The 17,175-nt window shown below is 51.4% G+C and overlaps 2 protein-coding genes across 2 annotated transcripts in view; one reads left to right on the top strand and one right to left on the bottom strand.

The window, feature by feature from the left end:
* Nucleotides 1–17,175, bottom strand: part of LOC138734068 (olfactory receptor 14A16-like) — a 46,455-nt gene that overhangs the window by 4,574 nt on the left and 24,706 nt on the right. The window lies entirely within an intron of this gene.
* LOC138734065 (olfactory receptor 14A16-like) lies at nucleotides 15,752–16,761 on the top strand. Its single transcript, XM_069881625.1, has one exon. The coding sequence runs from the start codon at nucleotides 15,823–15,825 to the stop codon at nucleotides 16,759–16,761; it is 939 nt and encodes a 312-aa protein (XP_069737726.1). The 5' UTR covers nucleotides 15,752–15,822.

Here is a 17,175-nt window from a genome sequence, read left to right as displayed (position 1 = left end):
TCACGGGGGACCATAAGGGCGGACAAGTCCTGAAAACTGGGTCTGTTCCAACCTAAAGGATTCTACAATGCTGTCGATGATGGCCTCAGCTCATTTCTCTGTTCTCCAGGCACTTGTCATTCTTTACTTTGAGGCAAATAACCTCCAATGCCCGTTAATTAGTGAGGACCCTTTCTTCTGCCTCCAGTCCATTTGCTGGTCAGGTGTGCATCTTTGGGGGACAGGAGCAAGTAAACAGGTGGCACCGGTGCAGCCTTCCTGGGATGGAAGCTCTTCTCCCCAGGAAGCAGGGACGATGGCTTTTTCCTCCAGTGTTCCAAGAGGGTTTCCTCTGTGTGCAAGAGCTCTCCTGTGAGACAGCCCCGAGGGGCCCCATGTTGGTCCCTCCCCTCCTCAAGGGGTGCTGCACGTGTCCGGGAAGAGTTTTTAGAGAACTGCAAGGAGCCAGCCAAGAGGTCCTCATGGAAGCTTTGGCAATTGCCACCGATGTCGGGCTCTCACTTGGTTCCCTGACCCCCTTCCAGCACCTGCAGTTCCCCAGGGCAGGATCAGAGCCTCATTCCTGAAGGAAACGCTTCTCCTCTGTGCTCACTTCTAGGTGAGGATAGTGGCAATGGTTTTTCAACTGCTCATCTGGAAGTTGGTGTGGAGCCAGTGGCGCAGCCTGGAGGTAAGTTCCCAAGGTCCCTTTCCCTGAAAGAACACACGTGGACACTGTGCCGAGAGCTCATCCCTTGCAATTTCCCTTCAGATCCTCTGACAAGTGACGACTTCCAGACTCCTTGGTCCAATCCATCCCTGGAGCCTGAGAGCGATTCCTCAGGTGAGTCAGCGGGAGGAAGGAGCCTTCCCCTTGTCAGCTTCTTTCCATGTGCAGTGCGAGTCGCTCCTTCCGTGGCCGATGCACAGACGTGGAGAAGAGCTTTTTGTTTGTGTTCAATCTCCCATGTGCTCACCCACAGCTGGGATGGGGCGGGTGTGACCGTACTGGTGGGCAGAGGGAAGCGCCTGAGGACTTTGCATAGGAGCCTTCTCCCAGGGTCTGTTTCCCTGCTGGCCTGGCTGCAGCTGCTTCCCCTCCCCTTTGAAGGAAGGGCTGCGGCATCACCGCACGGTCGCCACAAACCCACCTCGTGCAGCTCAGGGCTGCAGATCGCCTGCCGTGTCCTGGTCTCCCAGCAGGGCAGGTGTGGCGGCTGCTAGGAGCAGCCCCCAAAGCCCAGATGTTGTTCCTAGACCTTGTCAGTGTCTTTGGGAGGGATCGTGTCCTGAAGGGCCATCACCCTGATGGGAACGGTTCCATCTGATCCAACTGTCCTGCTTCCTCTCCCTAGAGGTGGACGAAGAAGCTGTGCCAGAGGATGAGCTTTTGCAAGGTGGCTCAGTGATCATCTCTGCCAATGGAGAAGGTAATTGCTGTCCTGTGGTCACCCAATGTCACCCATCAGGGGGGAGGGAGCTGGCCAGAGGGCAGGAAGAGCTGGGGGTGGCCCTCGCTGCTGCAGTTTTCTCTGTTTTGTCCACATGCTTTATCTGTGTCCCTCAAAGGAGCAAGTGGCCAGGCAGCCACGCTCCCCACGAGCTCTCTTGCCACCTGATTTTTGTTCAGTGTGACAACCTGTCCCAGCTGGGAATGAGCCTGCAGGCACCAGGGCTGGAGGGAAACAGAGAACATTCTGGCCATGCCACACGTGCTGAGAGCTCTCCAGAGGGCCACAGGACAGACTGACATTCTGAATTGTTCCTCCAGGTGCAGACAGCAAGACGGCCCCAAGTGTTCACGAGTCCCAGGATGATGTGGAAATCTACTTTATGTCAGTCATAGCAGGATTTCTGTGTTCCCTACCACCTGTGTTTTTATTGTGCTACGATGTGATCTGGCTGAGGAGGAAGAGAGTAAAGTGAGTCCCTGATTCCCCCCACTGCTGCCTTCCCAGGGCTGCTCCCAGCCATGAGGCATCGCTGCTCAGGCTGCTGGGCAGCGGCGAGTGAGGGGCTGGACAGAACACTCTTCTGCTGCTGTCCGGTGCTTTAACTGCTGTCTGAACTCCCGTGCCTTCCTCTCGGGAGCGCTCTGACGTGAGCCAGGGTTGGCTCAGGCTGGCCCTGCCTGGACAGGAGCAGCCCCAGGAGCAACAGGCAAAGCCAGGTCGGGATGGGAAAGAGCAGGGGCTGAGGTTGGCCTGGAAACAGGGACACACAGCAGCGCCCGCTCCTGACAGGGAACCTGCCTGCAGGGATCCCCCTGCCTGGAGGAGCCATCAGGTGCCGGTGTCCCCCTCGGTCACGCTGTTCCAGCCCCTCTGAGCCTGTGGTGTGGAGCTGAGCCAGCTCCGTGTCGTGCAGGAGATTCCCTGTCCTCCATCTGCAGCTGAGGCCTCAGCCACAACTTTTCTCTCCACAGAGCCGTCTCTGCACGTCCAGAAGAACAGCTGGAAAGTGGCGGCTTTCCACACAGCTGGAGCCCCGGCACCCCAAGTATCAAGATGCTCCAGCATCCAGCCGCCACCAGCCCTCAAGCGGCCCAGGCGCCAGGGAACCAACCTGGCAACCAGCAGCCCGAGACTTGTACCATCTGGATCACCTCCCTGTGAGGTGGACAGGATGGACCCTGGGTCCAAGGTGGATGCTCAGGGCTGGTGCCTGCCCTGCTCAGGCTCGTCCATCCGAGGACAACTAGCAAGGGAGATAAACGACCTCCACGTCGGAAAAGAGCATCTTGCGATCTTATTGAATGCAACTATATAGCAAGCAAGCAAAGTAGACGTGGGCTGAAAAATTATTGTGGAGGCATTTATTTGTTAAAGAATGTAGATAGGAGGCCTGGTTTGTGTAAAAGTGCAAGCTACTAAAAAGCAAAACACCATCCATCTCCCATCAAAAACACCCCTTGTATCTTCAGGGGACAAAGCACACGATGTACAAGTTTGATGACTTGGTAATAGTTTGGGGCTAGGGAGCAGGAAAAATAAATTCAGGTATTGTCTTAAAACCCTCTAAACTTTAGAAGCTATTTTTCCTAGAAACATCCACAACAGTGACAGCATTTCCTTTCACAGGTTCTTGACGGTGTAAAAAGAATTTGGCAGAGAGACTTTTTCTTCAGAATGCCGCCTTTTGAGCAGTTTGTGCTGAACGTAAAAGCAATTACCGAGCTTCTGGATGCAGACCTGGACAATTCACTCTTATACTGCTTCAAAACTAGATTTAAAGCCGTTTAAATAGAGAAGAAATCTGGTTTACTGAGTCAAAGGAGTACCATCACTGCCCAAAAGATGTTGAGATCCCCTCTCAGTTTTTCATAAGCTTGGGATGGAAAAGAAGAATTTGAGACTATGTAGTGCAGCAATGTTGGCTTCCAACATTGTCCTACGGCAGAGCAGCCTGTCTTGTGCATGACAGCATGAAGAAAGCTGCAACTGCTCAGCACTCCTGCCCCTGAGCCTTCCGAGAACAGGTTTAAATACAGCTGCCACCTGGCTGCGCCAGGAAAAGGGAGAAAGCAAAGAGGTCTCTGGGGTGGTAGGCGGAATGTACTTAAGCTCTGAACTGAAGCAGACAAACTGTTTTGCGCAAACTCACTGAATTGAAATACTTCTGAAATATCTCCTGATCTGGGGAAATATAGTTTGTTCATAAACCTGTAGTAGATGACCATAAAAACAAGGATGGCAAGGAAAATATTTCAATTTCATGGAAATCGTACTTCCTGGTGAAAAACTATTCCCAGAGAAAACTTGTGACTAACCCTCTACACAACACACTTAGAAGAAGGCATTAAAAACGCCTCAGATCTCCTGGTAGAGGCTCAGAGCAGGCAAAATAAACATCCTACAGAGGAAGAAGGGATTGTGCTATTCCATTGAGATCAAAGCCTCTCTCTGAAGGTCAAGGTCTCCAAGTCACGTTGAAGCAAGTTACACAACAAGATCAGGTGTTTGTACCGCACTTGGAGGGGAGGTGACACAAACAGCATCTTATAATCTAAATTATGTCACTGCTTCCATCTCGCACTCACTTTGTAGGTTTGTTTGGTTTTTTTTTTTTTTCAATTTGCCATCTAGTCTCTACTTTAAGTCTACTCCAGACATTTTTTATTATTTTAAAAATAGTTTACTTTTTGAGCTAGAGTTAGTCTCAGATGTCTCAGAATGCAGAGATGCAGATACGGCCAGCTATGTTGAACAGAGATGAGTAGGACCTCAGCAGCTGCTTCTACTATGATATTAATTATTACGATAATACTCCTATAGTCTATAATAGCATGACTATAATACTATTATATTTCCTTGATAGTAACTACTATTATAATGTCTATGGCACAGATATTATAATAGTAATAATACCCATTACTGCCACAGAAAGTGGTGGCTTAGTGCTTCTAATGCAGGCAATATTCCCTTTCCCTCGTCTCCTATGTTAGTCCTGCAAAACCGGTGCAATATTTTTAGCAGAGAAAGGTCATTGAAGTCAGATCCCTCATTATTCCGACTTGAATATGCAGGTCTTTGAAGCAGAAGCTTAATTATTATATTAATACAAAGAAGAGGGGGAAAAAATTCTTTTTCCCCACACGGTGTGAGACAAAAGGACGCTTGCACAGGGAGTATAATTCCTAACTCAGCAGGAGCTGGGAGCTGCTGGTTGCACAAGGTGTGACCCCTCTGATCAGGCTGACGGGAGGTGTCTTGGTAGCAAGCACCACTTCCCAGCTCCTGCTGGATTCCCCCCTGAAGAAAATGGGCAAAGTGTCTCTTATTTTCCTGCTGGTTCTAAACAGAGCAGGGGCTAGAGGAGTGCCTCATATGAAAGGCACCGTTCTGTTTCTGTAAAGAGACAATCTCTGCCTTGCATACAGTCAGCCCCTTCCCTGGAGCACACACACACAGGTGGCTGCTGCTCCGTTCCGAGTCACGATGTCACCCGTCAGCTGCTGCTTGGCACTGTGTGACCCCATGGCAGGGCAGGGATCTGCCTTTCCTGCTAAACTTCTCCTAGTCTGATGGTAAGGATCCAGCTCACTGTGTGAGGTGTCGGCTTATACAGTATTTATTCCCTTGGCACTGGTTTGTGAAATGCAGTCCGACACATACTGCAGGTTGCCGGAGGACTGATCTAAAATTAAAATATTATCCTCCATTCCTTCCTGTTCCACGCATCTTACAGGCTAAAATCCGAGCTGGCTATCAGGTAGCTCCATGCAAGGGTCAAGATCTGAGCGCGTTCAGAAAGGGCTCCCTTCCCTCCAGACTGTATCCTGCTGGCCAGAAAGCACATTGCCATGGCAGAGACAGCTCGAGGGATGCTTTATTGCCCTTGTCTAGGCTACAGATAATGAGGAAGCTCTTTAGTCTCCAGCCCTGTCAATCGGACAAATTCTCATCTGCATTAAAATTGGTCCAAAGGTGTTTTTAAAAGAAAATATAATGAGGGGATGCACTTGGGAAAATGAAAAGCTCGGCTGCTTTTTTATCCCTTCTCAGGCACTTTGCATCCTTCTCTGACGAGAGCTGTTGTCGTTCAGGGCAGCTCATCAGCTTCTTGTGCTGGGAGCAGATACGGGCTTGGCACCTTCCTCCTCTCCTGGTGACAGACAGATGCACACTCTGCTCATTTCCTCCTCGATAAAGCTTCCATCCCGCTTTGAACCTTCTCATATTTCATTGGGCTTGTCAGATAGAAGCCCCTGTACAGTCCACTCACAGAGATTAGGTTTTGGTTTGGCATTATATTAGCAAAATAAATTCCCGAGTTGCCTTTTCCTCACTCTTTTTATTCCTGGACAAGAATCAGGCTGCTGCAGTCCCTTTCACGCAGGGCTCTTCCAAGTCCTCTTACAAGAGCGGATGAAATCTCGCTACTCCCTTGTGTGACCTGGAGGTGTTACTCTCGTTATCGGAAGGCAAAACTCAGTGCTGAAGAAATGAGGGGTCTTGTTTTCAGAAGCAGTTACTGTCTGCTGCTTCCATGGGATGTTGTCCTTGACATCATGGCCAGGAGTGATGTGTCTGAGACAAGCAAGCTCATCGATGGCTGCTGCAAATAACAAAGGGAGGCAGGAGTTCAAAGCTGGATGCCCTCCAGTGATATAATCTCTCTCTTTATTTTTCTGAAGTGCTGCCAATTTCCATGTGAAGGGAAAGAGAAGGCAAATGTGCTCCTTCTTACGAAATAAGCCAGAGAGCGTGTTTGTGGTCCTACAGAGGCACGGTGCAGTGCACATCTCAATGGAGCTGAGTGAGCAAGACCTGGCTGCAGTGCCAGTTCCTAGGGAAGCAAAGTGTTTCTTGGAGAGCGCCATGGAGACACCGGATCTTGGTGGGACAAAGAAAAGCTCTGCCATCTGGCAGGAGCGGAGAAAACAAAGCTTGGAGAGTTCGCATTCATTTTGAATATGGTAACCTCTGCAGGCAAAAGGATGAAGAGCATTGTCTGTCTTGGGTTTCCCAAGGAACTTATTTAAGGGAAAAATGTTATTGACAATTGCCTTTGGAACATTTCTCCTTGTTTTCCAGAAGAGCGAAGAAAATGATGGAGCTTCCCTCATGTGGATTCCCACATGGTTTGTCCATCATTTACTCGGTTTGCCTTGCATCTCAGATCCCTGTTGACCTATTTTGCTCTGAGTTTGGCCTCCTTCTCTTCCCAAACGGGGACTGAACGTGCTGCATCCTGATGTAAATGGAGGTGGAGGAGGGAGGCCCCGCAGGGCTGTTCTCTTTCACCCTGTGTTGGGAAATGGAATGAGGGCTGGTCCATCTGCAGACCGAGGGAGGCTTTAGTCCCTTACTCTCAGGACAAGAACCTGTTTTATGAAGCCCCAGTCCTGTGCAGGGTTAGCAGGCGCTGGCAGTGGGATAAAGAAGGATAAAACAGTGGCTGCAGAGGAGACTAGAATATCCCTCCACCCCATCCTCTGGTTTGCTGTAAAGGTAGAATAAATTTGTGACTGTGAGCTCATCAATGGGAATCGTGGGCCTGTAAGAAGCACATAAGCTGTGTAACTTGGATAAGCCCCTTCCCTGTTAACAAATTCTGCTCCACACATGTTCAGTCAATATGCTGTCACATTATAAAAAGAAACTGTTTCAGGACGGTTATGGAGCCCTCACTATCACAGAGATATATTTATACTACCATTCTGCTTCAATTTAAGCTCCTGACAGGATTACCAAAATGCCAGTGTTTGATACCTGACCGCTGGAGATGCAAAGCAGCTGTAGCTCCCAATAAATAGAGAATATTTACAGTCTGAGGTCGTTCTGGCTTGTTGTATGTGGCGTCTTTATCACTGATCTGTTTCTCCAAACATCTATCTTGCAAACACACTCAAAGTATTTTCTGTCATGCTCAGTCTAGACAGTCAGTCGACCACAAGGCAGCACGTTCAGGGGATGCAAATCAGTGAGGAGCAGAGCACAGAGCCTGCGAGGCAGACACCAGGACTTGTTCTTCATTCCTAAAAATGCTACTGACTGGAAACTAAATCAGAGGCTTTTAGAGCACAAAACCCCACTAGCCTTTTCAGGTTGGAATTAAATAATAATAATGACTGCTTCTTTGGCAGCCCCTGGCAGCAGGACGGTGAGTTCTGTGGTGGGGTGGACTTTTTGAGGCAGTGGGAGCATCCCGGAGCCGGGAAAATCCCAGAAAAACCCAGGCGGGGGTCCTGCCAGCCCCTACACGCTGGTCCCATGGGGTCTGACGGGAGGGGGGGGTCCCGGCGGCCACCGTGGGAGATTTAAAGAGTCCCCTGGGAGCCCTGTGACCTGGAGCACGGCGAAGAGGAGCGTGGCAAAGAGGAGCGGGGCACTTCGAGTGGCAGTTCGAGTGGGCAGGGCGAGAAGGCAGGGCGCAGAGAGGACCTAGGGACTAGACGGAAGACACTGAGTACGATGGTGACCACCCGGCAGAAGGTTAAAGCTGCCCCCCATGCTGCAGCAGGCAGGACGGATGCTGCCACCCAGCCAGAGCCACAGTGGGTGCAGCAGCTCCCCAGCCCCTGGGCTGCAGGCAGTGCCCCCTCCCACACCGGCTCGTGCCTCTGGTACTGGCTCCACTGGTGAAAGCTGCACCCGAGTGGGGGAACTCCTTCACATGGTGGAGGAGCTAAGGGAGGAAGTAAAGAGGCTGAAGACCATCAGGGAGTGTGAGAGGGAGATTGACCAGTGGAGTAGTGCCCTCTCCCTAACTCAGCGGCTGCTGGAGCTGGTGTGTCTGAATATCATCCACCTGCAAACTGCATTGTTGGGGGAACAAGAAATGGGGAATGGCAGCAAGTTCCTGCCAGACGAAGGAAACGTGCTCCCCTCACCCAGACAGCAAAGCCCCAGATCCCCCTGGTGAACAAGTACCAGGTGCTGCATGTGGAATCCAACCCTGAGGATGAGGATGGTGGTTCCCACAGCCTAGAATCCTTCCCTAGGCTGCACCATCCTCAGAAAAAGATAAAAACATCCTCCATCAAGAAGAAGAGGAGGGTGATTGTTGTAGGGGACTCCCTCCTAAAAGGAACAGAGGGACCCATTTGCAGACCGGACCTGCTCCACAGAGAGGTCTGCTGCTTACCGGGGGCATCAGGGAAGGAGGTAGCTAGAAAACTGCCTTCCCTGGTCCACGAGACAGACTACTGTCCTCTGATAGTCCAAACTGGTAACAACGACCTAGTAAACAAAAAGACCAAAACCATCAAGAATGACTTCAGGGCCATTGGGAAAATGATGGAGGGCTCTGGGGCACAAGAAGTATTCTGCTCCATCCCAAGGCTAAATAGAGAGGAACGGGAGGCCAGGAAGAAGAATTCGATTAATTCCTGGCTCCGAGCCTGGTGTGAGGAGAGGGGCTTTGGCTTCTTTGATCACGGGGTGGCTCACGCACCCCCAGGCTTTCTTGCTAAGGATGGGACACGTGTGTCTCCTAGGGGGACTAAAGCCCTTGCTAGAAACCTAGCTAAGCTCATAAATCGAGCTTTAAACTAGATGTGAAGGGGGAGGGGGTTGAGCCCAGGCCAGACAGGAATGAGCCTGGACGTGGGGCACTGGTGATTGGGAGAGGGTGTGCTGGTGAGGACCACCAGTACCTCACCACACAGAAAGTGGGGGAGAACACACCTCGGGGTGCTAAGGGAGATACGGGCACTCTGGAGCTAGCTACTCCAGTTACCAGGTAATTGGGAATGAACTCTGTTCCCTCTAAGAGGGCTGAAGGCTCAGCAGCTCAGCTGAAGGGCATTTACAACAATGCACGCAGCCTGGGGAATAAGAAGGAGGAGCTGGAAGCTGTCGTAGGGCAAGGAGCCTATGATGTCGTTGCCATCACGGAAACGTGGTGGGACGACTCATATAACTGGAGTGCAGCTATGGTGGGTACAAACTCTTCAGGCGGGATAGGAAGGGTAGGAGAGGAGGCGGGGTAGCCCTCTTTGTAAGGGAGGACTTGGACACCGTTGAGGCGGATTGTGGTGATGAGGAGATTGAGTGCCTGTGGGTCAAAATCAGAGGAGCCCACCAGAAGGTAGATTTTGTGATGGGAGTCTGTCACAGACCACCAGCCAAGGAGAAGCAGCTGAGGAGCTCTTCTATAAACAGCTGGGGTTAATCTCTAGATCAATGCCTCTCATTCTTGTGGGCGACTTCAATCTTCCTGATATCTGCTGGAAGTACAATAGAGCAGAAAGGAAGCAGTCTAGGAGGTTCCTGGAGTGCGTGGAAGACAACTTCCTTGCACAGCTGGTGAATGAACCAACAAGGGAGGGTGCCCTCCTGGACCTGCTCTTTGTGAACAGAGAAGGCCTTGTGGGGCATGTGGCAGTAGGTGGACGCCTAGGACTAAGTGACCATGAGATGACAGGGTTTTCTGTTCTAGGTGAAGTGAAGAGGGTGGTTAGTAGGACAGGAGCATTAAATTTCCAGAGGGCAGACTTTGAACTCTTCAGAAGGCTGGTTGGCGAAGTCTCATGGGAGACAGCCCTTAAGGGCAAGGGAGCCCACGAGGGCTGGGAGCTCTTCAAAAAGGAAATCCTAGCAGCTCAGGAGAAAGCCATCCCCGTGTTCCGGAAAAAAAGCTGGCAGGGGAGAAAACCAGCTTGGTTGAACAGAGAGATCTTGAGTGATATCAAGAAGAAGAGAAATGTTTATGGGCTCTGGAAGAGGGGACAGGCCTCTTGGGTGGACTACAGGAGGGAAGTGAGGTTGTGTAGAGAAAAAATCAGAAGGGCTAAGGCTCAGCTAGAGATCAGATTGGCAAAGTCTGTGAAAGATAACAAAAAATCCTTCTATAAATATATAAATAATAAAAGGAGGACTAGGGAGACCATACAGTCCCTATTGGACACAGAAGGAACAACAGTGACAGGGGATGAGGAAAAGGCTGAGGTACTTCATGCCTTCTTTGCCTCAGTCTTTAATTGTAAGGAGGGTCGTTCCATCTTTGTACAAACCCAGGAGCTAGAGGAGCAAAATGAGGCTCCCGTGATCCAGGAGGAGGTGGTCAGAGCCTTGCTAGCCCAACTAGACAGTCACAAGTCTATGGGGCCGGATGGGATCCACCCAAGGGTATTGAAGGAGCTGGTGGATGTGCTGGCCAAACCCCTTTCCATCATCTTCCAGCAGTCCTGGAAGACTGGGGAAGTCCCACTGGACTGGAGGCTGATGTCGTGCCCATCTACAAGAAGGGTCGCAGGGAGGATCCAGGGAACTCCAGGCCTGTCAGTCTGACCTCAGTGCCAGGGAAAGTCATGGAGCAGGTGATCTTGAGTGTGATCATGAAGCACATGCAAGAGAACCGGGTGATCAGGCCTAGTCAACACGGGTTCACAAAAGGCAGGTCTTGCCAGACTAACCTGATCGCCTTCTATGACAAAGTGACTCGGCTGCTGGATGAGGGAAAGGCTGTGGATGTATCTTCCTGGACTTCAGTAAAGCCTTTGACACAGTTTCTCACAGCGTTCTGCTTGAGAAACTGTCACCTCTGGCCTGGACAGGCGCACACTCTCCTGGGTGGAAAACTGGTTGGCTGGAGGGCCCAGAGAGTGGTGGGAAATGGAGTTAACTCCAGCTGGAGGCCAGTGACAAGTGGGGTTCCCCAGGGCTCGGTGCTGGGTTCAGCCCTGTTCGATGTCTTTATCAATGACCTGGATGAAGGCATCGAGTGCACCCTTAGCAAGTTTGCGGACGACACTAAGCTGGGTGGAAGTGTTGATCTGCTGGAGGGTCGGGAGGCTCCAAAGGGATCTGAACAGGCTGGACCGCTGGGCTGAGTCCAACGGCATGAGGTTTAACAAGGCCAAATGCCGGGTCCTGCACTTGGGGCACAACAACCCTGTGCAGTGCTACAGACTAGGAGAAGTCTGTCTAGAAAGCGGCCTGGAGGAGAGGGACCTGGGGGTGTTGGTTGACAGTGACTGAACATGAGCCAGCAGGGGCCCAGGTGGCCCAGAAGGCCAATGGCATCTTGGCTTGTATCAGAAATGGCGTGACCAGCAGGTCCAGGGAGGTTCTTCTCCCTCTGTTCTCGGCACTGGTGAGACCGCTCCTCGAATCCTGTTTTCAGTTCTGGGCCCCTCACCACAAGAAGGATGTTGAGGCTCTGGAGCGAGTCCAGAGAAGAGCAACAAAGCTGGTGAGTGGGCTGGAGAAAAAGAGGAGCAGCTGAGAGAGCTGGGGTTGTTTAGCCTGGAGAAGAGGAGGCTGAGGGGAGACCTCATTGCTCTATACAACTACCTAAAAGGAGGTTGTGGAGAGGAGGGAGCTGGGCTCTTCTCCCAAGTGACGGAGGACAGGACAAGAGGGAATGGCCTCAAGCTCCACCCGGTGAGATTTAGACTGGACATTAGGAAAAAATTCTTCACAGAAAGGGTCATTGGGCACTGTCAGAGGCTGCCCAGGGAGGGGGTTGAGTCACCTTCCCTGAAGGTTTTTAAGGCACTGGTGGACGAGGTGCTAAGGGGCATGGTTTAGTGTTTGATAGGAATGGTTGGACTCGATGGTCTGGTGGGTCTCTTCCAACCTGGTTATTCTATGATTCTACGTGAGCCTTCAGTGAACAGATGCTTCGATGACTCTTCTAGGACCTGACCCTTCTCTAAACAGACCCCTCTATCACCAAACCCTTCTAAAACCTGCATAAATCTCACACTTCTACAACTCCACTCTCGCATGACCCAAATATTCTATGACGCTTTCAAGACCTTTATCTTCTATGACCCCACATTTCTGTGAATCTTTTAGGAGTGAGCTCCTCTACTCCTCCCCTATGACCTAACTGTTCTGTGATGTGACTCTTGTCACACCCAAGTTTTCTGTCATTCTATTTTGAACCAACACTTTTATGACCCAACCTTTCTAGGACCCAAGTCTTCTACAACCGCATCAAGCTGTGTGAGAGCCTTGGCTCCTCCCATAACCCTCCAGCCCTCTTTTTGGGATTACAAACAAGAATTGTTCCCAATTTGGTTCAGCAATGTGAGAATGTTCATGACACCAGTGTCATTGTAGCCAAAGCCAGATCCGCCTGCCCAGGGCCTGGGGGTCAGGGCTTGGCCTTTCTGTTTCATCCAGCAAACCCAGGCTTTTCTCAGCATCACAGCTGCCTGCACTGAGCCTTTGCCTTCCTGCAATCATGGCCTCCAATTCTCAGCACTAACAAGTCCCTGGGGACACTTTCTTAGAAACAATCCTCACTGAGACCAATTAATACTTCAACTTCCTCTGAGTTGTGTTTTTACTTCTTCAGAGCTCTCCTCAATCTCCTCTCAGCCGCTGAGGTTCAGGACTCAGTAGCAAATTCACCCTGGGTCTCATTAAAATACAGAAAGCCTTAACAAGCTCTTTCTCTTCCTTTTGTTTTCTTCAGTTATTCAAGCCTCTGACATCTCCCTGGAGTCATTTCCCAGTGTGCTTAAAGAGGAAGATTTGACCAAAAAAAACCCCGTTATGTTTAAAGTTTATATTTCATTCATTTTCAGCTCAGAGAACAGATGACAGAAGTTTCTACAGTGGGCATTGATGAAATGTCACCTCAGGGGGTCTGGGCAGCATGGAAAGCTACCCCTTGAGGTCTGACCCTGCATGGACAGCCTTGCTCCTCACCTCCCCAGCCCCACCATTGCTGGCAGGGACCACATGGCACTTGCATCCCTTTCCCTTACATCCCTTTCTCTTTATGTTCTGACAGCTTGAGGAAATGAGATCATTCCCTGTCACATTCCTGGTGGCACAACCCCCCCTCCTCTCCCTCCCCAGTGATTCTCCTGCCCAGGTAATGCAGTAACATTGCAGGAAAGAAGTGTCTCGCCCAGCTGAGGGAGGGAACATCCTCCTGGAGCCCCAGGGACACCTCAAGGGAACCCAGAGGGGGCAGAGAAAGCGCTGGCCTGGGCTGCTCCTCTGCTGCTGAGCTGGGCTGGGCTCCTGGCAGGGAGGGAGCTGGTGGCCAGGGGCAGCGCTACAAAGAGCCAGGTGTGTCCAGGAGCAGCTCCTCTGCCAAGCCCAGCAGGGCTGAGGGCACTGTCTGCAGGCAGCGAGGGGAGAGGAGGGAGCGGGAGAGAGGCAATAGGCAGGCTGGAGTTAGAGGGAAGACGAGACTTCATCTGGAGAAAAATCTTCACAGCCCTTCTCCAGGTGAGTCTCTGGGTGCAGGACAAAGCAGGTGCGGTTCCTGGAGGGATCTCCTAGAGCCGGCACAGTCACAGCCTGTGGGATCTGTCAGGAGGGCTCTTGCAGTTGTTCCAGGGGAGAGAAAAAACATGGTCAGTGCTCAGCCTGCCCCTGTAGCTCCCATGGTGGGACAGGGAGAAGCCGTGGGGGAAGAAGCACGTCCTGGCAGGAGAGGGTCTTCCTGCTTTGAAGAGGGTGCAGTGTGAGTCAGGGCTGCTCACAGCTCCACATCAGCCCACAGTATTTCAAAGAGGACATTTCAAGATCCAGACAGGGATTCTGTCAAAGATAAGGAACACAACTGCATCTGTGTTTTCATTTCCCTGCCCTTGGGGAATCTGAGGCAAGAAATGGAGCAAGAGGCTTTCATGCTAGAAATCACTGAGACTCCCGAGCTGTATCCTTGAGTGGTCAGTACATCTGACAGGAGCCTCTAAATGTGTCTGCAGCTGCTCCTCTGCCCATGAACAGCACTAGGATCACCCCTGCTGGACCCATCAGGCTTTGTGTGTCCTGTCCTTTTCTGCTTATAAACTGTGCTCAGTTTAACCTGGTGAACAGGCAGGTTTCTGTAGGTGCAGGGGGAGAGCAGAGAGGGTCAGATGGGGTCTGTAAGCACTGACAGGGAAAAGGCATGGGACAAGGCAACACCTCCAGTGAGGAAAATCTCTGGGCAGAAGGGATAGGATCAGAGGATGAGAGTAAATTAAAACAGAGATGTGGTGGGAGGGAGAATTCAGACAGCTCTGTGTGATCCTCTTCAGTACAAACCCTTCCGCTGAGCAAGCCCCCTTGCCTCCTCTGCCACCCAGCAAAGACTCTGCCCTCAGCTTGGGCTCCAAGGCTGAACCCCCTCCTCTGCAGCCAGAACTCCAGCAGAGCCATGGTGCAGCTCTCTACTCATGAGTATATTTTCCTCTCCAGAGCACAGGGGCTGAGAGCAACAATGCAGCAAGTTTATGTTTAGGAGCAGGGAGGGCACAGCTGGGTTAGGGCAACGCTGCCCTGAGTGCCCGGCTGCCTTTGCCCTGGCTTCTCTCAGCTGCACCAGCACAGCTTGTTTGATGGCTTCTCTGTTTCTCTGTGTTCTTGCTGTTGATCTCCTGTTCTTGCTGCCAGGCGTTCTGGGGTGAGGAGTTTCAGCAGTCGAGTCAGGCACTGACCTTCTGATTCCTCCCATGCAGGTGTGTCCGTGGGAATGCAGTGTCCAAGCTTTCGTCTCACCCGTGGGGCTGTGGGCAGAGCAGTCTGTGTCATTCCCTGAGGAAAGAGCTGACTCTTCCTTACTGAAACACCATCATTAGGATATTGGGATAGTTCCATGACGTTTCTTTCCAAGCTGTGAGCTTCCCTCCAGGATATAAACCTCTGCTATCACAACTTGGTGCTACCTGAATGACCTTGGAGAAGTGCAGAGATGCTGAAGCCAAGGAAATGCTGCTGGATTTGTGAAATGAGCCACGTGCTTCCTGGGCTGAGAAAACCCCTTAGGAAAGGGTGCGACATTGAGTGGTGTGAGGTGGATCCCTCTGTGCACAGAAGGGTCTGGTGGCTTTTCAGGGTAAGACGGCAGTGTGATCCCCCTCCATCTCAGAAAGGTGCAAGTCCAGGGCAGCTCAGGACAAGAGCGAAGGAGAGAGCAGCTCCCTTCCCTCTGCACTGAGCCACAGACAATGCTCACGCCTTGCAGGAATTGCTTCATTGTCCCTGAACGCAACAGAAATACTGGGGGTTTCTGACATCCATGAAGATCTCCAGCCAAGATGGTACAGAGCTGTAAAAAACCCTCACCCTCTGAAACAGTTTGGGAATTGTGGATTCTTAGCACTGGGACTGCAGACACTGAGAAGCCCTTTTGCATTAGGTGCAGTCTTAACTTGAAAAGTAGAACACCAGTACTGTCCACACTGTCCCCATGAGCCCCTGCTGCAGAGCAGGGCTGACTCCTCGCAGGCAGCGGGAAGAGGCTCTGCTCCTCCAGCAAATTCAGCTGGCACTAAGCAGGGCTCCAGGCACGGAGCTGGAGGAAGGGCTGCAAGAAAAGGGGCAGGGTGTGTGCAGCAGGGGAGGGAATGAGAAATGGCTTTGATTTTTGCTCAGAGACGTCTCCCCTAACTTGTCACTGTCCTTTCCTCCTAAGATAGTTCTCCATGCCCAGAGGCAGCAGATGTCCAACAGCAGCTCCATCACCCAGTTCCTCCTCCTGGCATTCGCAGACACACGGGAGCTGCAGCTCTTGCACTTCTGGCTCTTCCTGGGCATCTACCTGGCTGCCCTCCTGGGCAACGGCCTCATCATCATCACCATCGCCTGTGACCACCACCTCCACACCACCATGTACTTCTTCCTCCTCAACCTCTCCCTCCTAGACCTGGGCTCCATCTCCACCACTGTCCCCAAATCCATGGCCATTTCCCTCTGGGACAACAGGACCATTTCCTTCTCAGGATGTGTTGCTCAGGTCTTCCTCTATGTCCTTTTTTTATCAGCAGAGTTTTCTCTTCTCACCATCATGTCCTATGACCGCTACGTTGCCATCTGCAACCCCCTGCACTACGGGACCCTCCTGGGCAGCAGAGCTTGTGTCCACATGGCAGCAGCTGCCTGGGGCGCTGGGTTTCTTTATGCCCTGCTGCACACGGCCAATACATTTTCCCTGCCCCTCTGCCAGGGCAATGCTGTGCACCAGTTCTTCTGTGAAATCCCCCACATCCTCAAGCTCTCCTGCTCAGATTCCTTCCTCAGAGAAGCTTGGCTGGTGGTGGTTACTCTCCCTGTAGCATTAGGCTGTTTTGTTTTCATTGTGGTGTCCTATGTGCATATCTTCAGGGCTGTGCTGAGGATCCCCTCTGAGCAGGGACGGCACAAAGCCTTCTCCACCTGCCTCCCTCACCTGACTGTGGTCTCCTTGTTTCTCAGCACTGGCTTTTTTGCTGACCTGAAACCCCCTTGGATGTCCCCATCCCTGGACCTGGTGGTGTCATTTCTCTACTCGGTGGTTCCTCCAGCAGTGAATCCCCTCATCTACAGCTTCAGGAACCTGCTGCTCAAGGGTGCAATGTGGAATTGGATAACTGGATGGTTTTCTGAAGCAATGAACTGCTAAACTACTTCTTCACTGCAGTTACAGTGCAACTCATTGCAGGCAAACACTGTGTTTTCTTATTATTGGTGGTGGTGTTTTTATTGGAGTTAATCTTTTCATCATCATTTATAATCACTGTCTGCTTTTCTTTTGTAACAAAGAAGGTCTTTAAGTAGCAACCCACATTCTGTGTATTTGTCAGTAAAATAAAGCACTTTTTGTTTCTTCCAAAGACCCTTCCTCCAAGACCTTTTTGGATCTGCAGGGAGAGTTCCTATGGGCATGGGTGGAGGGGAAAAGAATCCCAGCACAGCAGCACTGCCGTGCTGCGTGGCAGTGCTGTGCCCGCAGGCGGGGACAGGCAGTGGGCACTTGTGGGACTCAACAGCCTTCAGAAGAGCCTTTCCATAGAGCAAGGACATCTCCTCAGAGCAC

Source organism: Phaenicophaeus curvirostris, unplaced genomic scaffold (genome assembly GCF_032191515.1).
Source record: "Phaenicophaeus curvirostris isolate KB17595 unplaced genomic scaffold, BPBGC_Pcur_1.0 scaffold_55, whole genome shotgun sequence".
Taxonomy (NCBI): Eukaryota; Metazoa; Chordata; class Aves; order Cuculiformes; family Cuculidae; genus Phaenicophaeus; species Phaenicophaeus curvirostris.
Note: the sequence above shows the minus strand (reverse complement) of the source record. Positions and strands in the feature narration are given on the sequence as shown.

Excerpts from the sequence above, each read along its gene's own strand:
- LOC138734065 (XM_069881625.1), top strand. The coding sequence starts at position 15,823 with ATGTCCAACAGCAGCTCCATCACCCAGTTCCTCCTCCTGGCATTCGCA.